The 6,357-nt window shown below is 39.4% G+C and overlaps 1 protein-coding gene across 1 annotated transcript; it reads right to left on the reverse strand.

Annotated features, from left to right (window-relative positions):
• LOC139958543 (uncharacterized) lies at positions 1 to 6,357 on the reverse strand. The gene is made up of 4 exons (XM_071955675.1): positions 5,671 to 6,357; positions 3,734 to 3,909; positions 594 to 3,452; positions 1 to 132 (listed from the first exon to the last, which is right to left on the reverse strand). The coding sequence occupies exons 1-4, from the start codon at positions 5,809 to 5,811 to the stop codon at positions 18 to 20; spliced, it is 3,291 nt and encodes a 1,096-aa protein (XP_071811776.1). The 5' UTR covers positions 5,812 to 6,357; the 3' UTR covers positions 1 to 17.

Consider the following 6,357-nt stretch of genomic DNA (forward strand, 5'->3'; position numbering starts at 1 on the left):
GTCTGATATTTGTTTCTTTACGTATTTTCATGAGCCATGATCTCCTCCTGTAGATCACTGTTATCTTTCTCGATTTCATCCATTTGCTTCCCCATCCTCTTCATCTCCTTCGTTTTCTCTTTAACTTTCATCCTGTAAATGGAAGATAATAAACCAACTATATTGGAACAAAACTAAGAATATATATATTAATCAGTTTTGTACACAGACACTCATAATCAAATATACCCTGTTCTTAGTTCATTGGAACGCAGAGAAGTCCGGGTTATCCCCCAGATATATTTATATTGCTTGGACGCGGTATTACCTCTGCCGTAACCTGGGTAAAAGTTTTTAAAGACTTTAACATTCACAATAAGTCTACATTTTAATTTGGCATGGACAGAATCCTCAGAAAAAGAAGGGGGAAAGGCAAATCAATGTGGTTTTCGATTACCGGTTAATTTCCAAAAGAATTAATCAGCTGAGAACCGGTTTGCAATAAAAAAAATGTAATAAGTCACCAAAAACTTAACTTTTCCTTTAACAGCAAGATTTTTACCAATTATTTTGTATAACGTCAAACCTGTTTCGTAAATGTCATGAATACTTACTCTGCTTTGTCTAACTCACTGAGCAGAGCTGTGACGTCACTCTCACGATCCGCCAAATCACGGCTAATCCTTTTGAATTCTTCCTCTCTCTCCGTGACGATCGCCTGTAATCTTTCCATTTCCTGCTCGTTCCACATATTTTTCTTTTTCATTTGTATGAAATTCATTTTTGCATGAGTCTTAACACGCTCCGCTTCTTTTAGCTGCATCGCTCTATGCATCGCGTAAACATCGTTTTTCCTCATCGATGAAGCTTTATGAATCCATTGCTGCAATTCGCTCTCCAACTTCCCATTACTAGTAATAACTTCAGTATTTTCTTTCTTGAGCTGTACCAAGTCGTTGTTAGCTTTGTATAAATCTTTCTTCAACCAACGAATCAACGATCTCATCTCCTCCTGCTCCTTGGTCTTCTCATTCAGTTCTCCTTTCAGTTGCGTCACTCTGACGTCACGATCAGCTTGTATGTCATTATCTGACAAAAGACCCTTGTCTCGCTTCGATGTTAACAACCCATCAGTCTTCACATGCATCCTGTGTTTCATTTTATCGTATTGTTGCTTAAGGTTAGCATGTTTGTCCTGTAGATTTAATAACCTCTTTTGCAATTGTTTGTTATTCTGACGTAAGTGATCTGCTTTATATTCTGAATCTTTCTGAAGATCAATGTTATTCTTTTCCAGACGTTTTATTTGTTCCTCAAGTTCAATCAACTCATCTGTATTCTCCTTGTTTTGTTGTACAAGTTCCCGTCCTACAGGATGCGTGAACTGATTCCTGTGAATCAGATATTGATCAAGTTCACATACCAGGAAAGATAGCTGTGAATGTGAAGCCTTGTCTATGTCAGGCATTTCTTCTTTGTGTTTCATGAAAGACCCTCTGTGTTCCCCTGCTCTTTCAGATTGCATTTCTTCTTGGTCTTGTTGCAAGTCGGTACTGTCAACTTTCTGGAGGAGATCAATCAGCTTCTTCTTTGCTTCTTCATTTTCCTCTATAAGGTTTTGGCTGTTCCTTACAAGAACGTCGTAGTTACATCTTGTTTGGCTAAGTTCCTTTTCGTACTTAGACTCATAACTTGTTTTTTCTTGTTGAAAGGTTGCTGTTAATTCTTCAATGGCAGCGTTACTGCAGCAGTTCTCAAGGAATAAACGAACTTGCATCAGTTCGTGTTCTTCTGTTAAATTCTTCATCTCGTTCAATTGTCTTTGTAGTTCGTCTGCTTTCAGTTTGAATTCATTCTCTCTCGATACAGCCTTCTTCAGAACCTCGATCTGGTTGAAGGATTCTTGCATTTTCTGTTCATAGCATATCAGTTTGTTTTCTTTCTCTTCAACCATTTTGTTATAATATTCTGCCATGCTGTCCATCTGCTGTTGCAATTGAGAGTTCTCTTTCGCGAGTTCTTCCTCCAGCTGATTAATCTCACCCATGCATTGAGTTGTTTTCATCTCATGGATCATCTCCATCTCCTTACTGTGTTCCAGCACATCTCTGTAAGACTGATTCAATTCTTCCAGCTTATTCCGCAGCTCGTTCTTTTCTTTGATTGCTTTCTCCGTCATAATCTTTCCGTCTCCGATCTTCATCTCGTATTCTCTTTCAAGGTCCTTCACTTCATCTTGATGAAACAGTCTTTGTTCTTTCAATTTATCTTCTAGTTCTTTCATCCCGGACTGAAGACTTTGAATTAATTCATCTTTGGCAGCAATCTGAGAATCCATTCGTCCTTTCATGCAAGTCATCTCCTCTTCGTGAATCTCTCTAATGACTTTTGCCTCTTCACTATGAATCTTTCTTTCTAAAATAAACTTTTCTTCCATGGTCTTTACATCCGATTCGAGATACTGCATGTTAGCTTCATGCTCGGCATTTACAGTAGTAACGTTCTGTTTAACTTCCTCCAGACTTTTCTCTAAAACCTTCACAGTCTTCTTTAGACTCCGGTTATTTTTTCGCAATGACGTAAGTTCTTTCTTAGCGTTGCTAAGCTCGGCAGTGAGTTTATAAACAACGTTATTGCTCTTGTTTAAAGTAATGGCCATGTTTTCCACCTCTTTCTTGTACCTCTCACAATCTCTCTCCTTTATGAGAAGCATTTCTCCCCATTGCTTGCGTAGGGTTTCCTCTTGCTCACAAAAGAACTGCCTCTGCGATCTCAGTTTCTCCTTCAGAATCTTAACCTTGGATTCAAGGAAAGACTTTTCAGCTTGTAGTTTATCTTTGAATCTCAGAGAAGTCTGAAGATCGTACTCGGTCTTATCAGCAGTCATCTGGAGTGACGTCATCTCGATCTTGAGCTGCTGGTTGTCTTCCAGTAATGACGTCATTTCGGTTTTAGCGGTGTTGAGCTCCGAGGTGACGATATCTAAGGTTTGACTATTCTCTCGTAATAAGTGAGTCATGTTCAACTCCTTCTCCTTGTGTCGTTGACACTCCTGCTCCTTAGCAGCAAGTCTGTTATTCCAACTCGAGTTGGTCTCCTTGAGCTGATTCTCTAACTCTCGACACTGTACGGTCATTGACCCGAGGTCATCCTTCATTACTCGACGCGCGGCAGAATTGGCTTTTACCTCCTTGCCGAAACTGGTCACAGCTTTCTTAAGGATCGTCTGATCCCGTTGCTTGATTTTCAGCTGACATGCCATATCGTGATGGATCTTCACCACTTGACGGCTTTCTTCGCTAAGCCGATTTAGGACGCGTATGACGTCATCCCGCTCTCGGTGATGGCTGACCGATCGCTTTTTGAATATTCCACGCTGAGCCTTTTCAAACTTTAGAAGTTTCTTGTCGACGAGGTCGGCGATGGTTTGGTTGCAAAGAGCGACTGTTGCACGCAGTTCTTCGGTAGGTGAGCTGTTTATTATGAAAAGAATAGAAGAAACTTGATACGAGTAATTTCCTTATACGATTTTGTCGCCATTAACTTCCTTATCGAGCACTGTTGTAAACTGAGCATTATTGATATCCTACCAAACTGAACTGATCATATGTCGTTTTGAAATTTATACAAGAATTACGATACATCATAACTGACAATATAATTATATATGACAGGAATGAATAAATAACGCTTAATGGCTGGAAATTAGAGGAGAACACTTCTTTCTCCTTATTTCACAGATTTCCCATTTCACCTTTGCTGACTCTCTTGCAGTTGTTGTTCATGGTCGGTTCGTTGGTCCTCCAAGGTGGTGGTTGAAGGCAGTGGAATGGAGTGGTTGTTGTTGTTAGAAGGCACAGAAGGGAGACCGGAAGATCCCTCCACTAACACCCCGTCCACGAAAACTAGGTCATCTAGGTAGACGATGACCTATAAAAGAAGAAAAAAGAATTTCCTGCTTTGAATCATTTGAACAAAGAATAGTAATGATATGTTTGTTAATATATATATTTCATGTTAGTACCAAAGACCCAAATTTTATGATTACACATTAGTTCAAGACTCATCTTGATAACTTGTTCCATTGCTGAGATATCAACATTTTACATTAATTCCATTTTTATTTGATGACAACATTGCCCAATACCATGTTATATCATTACTGAACCACAAATCAATTTGTTTAATAATAAAGTAAAGACCTCGTCACATGTCAACTGCAATTCTCGTTTTAATTTTCAGGAATCATTATTAATGCACTATAACAGTACACTCATCAATCTCTGTATAGAAAGCTATGAAACTCTTAATCCAGCAAGAATTGGACTCGTTGTGAATTATATTTGTAGGCTGCACGGGAACGAATAAACAGCCAATCGGGAGCTAGAAAAACCATTCGGTGAGGTGAGAGAACAAACTTTACTGCAACAAGCAGATGACCCCTATCAACATCCCAAAATCCCCCACCTTCCCCCACCTCTTCAAATAATGTCATAATAACTATGGTAACAATTTTTTTTATATGCCAAGTGCACGGTAACCGTTTATGCATTGTGACTGGGATGGTATAAAATCATCAAATGATCTGTTCAAAACATTTAATTTATTGACCCTATCCAGTGACTCATTAAGGGAAACATATTTTCGCATTCTTGCTTGATCTTATATCCCTGGCTACTCCGTGTATAATTCTAAGCATGATTCACTGATCTGTTTGCTATACATGGATTAATTATAGACTAAGTAATAATTTAATCTATGCTTTTCTGTGATAATAACGCCCTTAGTTAGCTAGTATGCAAATTGTCTAAATACATATATACATGGATTTTACCACATTGAGAACACAAAACATGAATACTTTTCGCGACTCTGGTCAAGTATAACCGTCAAAATCGCAACAACGACAAAACGCAGTCGATTTGAAGATTTTTGGCGTTCCAATGCTATGAAATTATTAGAGGTAAGAAGGTCGAACCTGTCTACAAAATCGGCCAATCAACTCATAAATAAAGATTGACTTAACGAGTATTAATTATTTGGCTCATATGACGTCACGCCGATTTTCAGATATAGTCTACTATACACTACTCCCATTAAACTCCTCAGAACGGACGTCTGAAAATGTCATACCCCCACCACCCCCCCCCCCCCCCGTCGACAAGTAAATCCGTAACAAAAGGGTAGATTTTATATGAAAAATCTTATCACTACAAGTTGAAGTAAACTAAGAACCTCTAACTCTTTAAATGGGGGCAACAATTTGGCTTTTCCTTCTCACACAACGAAGGATTGTTACGCGCCAGAAAGCCTGGAAACCATGGATGGTCTCGGTGACGTAGCCTACTTTACAAACATAGAAACCCCCCTTTATAATAATCTGAACCTCTTAAAAAAAATATGCCTATAAGATACCACAAAAGGCTAATTACTATGTTCAGTATATGGCAGTTTTGCAAAGCGGAAAGTCCATCTTAAGTTCAGAACTGTTTTGTCCGAAAGTTATCGAGTTGGGCTATTGTAGCCGAATGTACTCACTCCATTGTAGTAATATGCCGAGCTATTTACCTTCGATTACCATGCTAATGATATTCTCTCTATGCTCCCTTGTTACTTCCTTGTTGCTAGATGCCGGTCCAAGACTAAGCTCAGAAACATATAGGAGAAATAGTACAAGTATCATACACTGACCTTATCATTGTCCATAGGTTGGACTTCAAAATCACCAAACTTGATGCGGAGCGAGTCATCGCTCAACGCATCACAGCCGGGAAATCCCCATGCGACGATGTTATTCGCAGGTTCGCTTGGTTTCTGAATAAATTCAGACATAATCGCTTTGAATGCTCCGAAAAGTAAAAGTGTAGCAAGTACGCAAACTTTAAGAATCGATGTGTTGACATCTAATGTGTGATAACGGTAACTAGGAACCACAGCATATTTTCCTCCATGGGAAACTTACAGTGACGTAACAGTGACGCATTTTACCTCACGCAGAAGCTAGCGTATTAACTGGTCTAATGCGTGATATGATAAATGCAACGAAACCTTTGACGAACACATAACATTAGCATTGGTATATGGAATACGGTATGGCCAAAGGGATTGCGCCAAGGCGCTATCTATATGATCTCTGGACGTAGCGTATAATTGCGCATAAAATGCAATGACATGTGAACGCCCCGTGTCAAAGAAGAAGCGCATTACAACAGACTTTCAAGTGCGCGCATCTGCGTCACATACGAACACACACGGCTGTAAACGGCAGAGATATAGGGATCTGACGTCACGAATTAAGATGCGATGGCAGCAAATAGCTAACTGACTGTTGGTAGAGGGAGGGTGTTGGATATCATCTCAGTCTTCATCCTAGGTACG

This window comes from Apostichopus japonicus, chromosome 18 (genome assembly GCF_037975245.1).
Source record: "Apostichopus japonicus isolate 1M-3 chromosome 18, ASM3797524v1, whole genome shotgun sequence".
In the NCBI taxonomy this organism is placed as follows: domain Eukaryota; kingdom Metazoa; phylum Echinodermata; class Holothuroidea; order Aspidochirotida; family Stichopodidae; genus Apostichopus; species Apostichopus japonicus.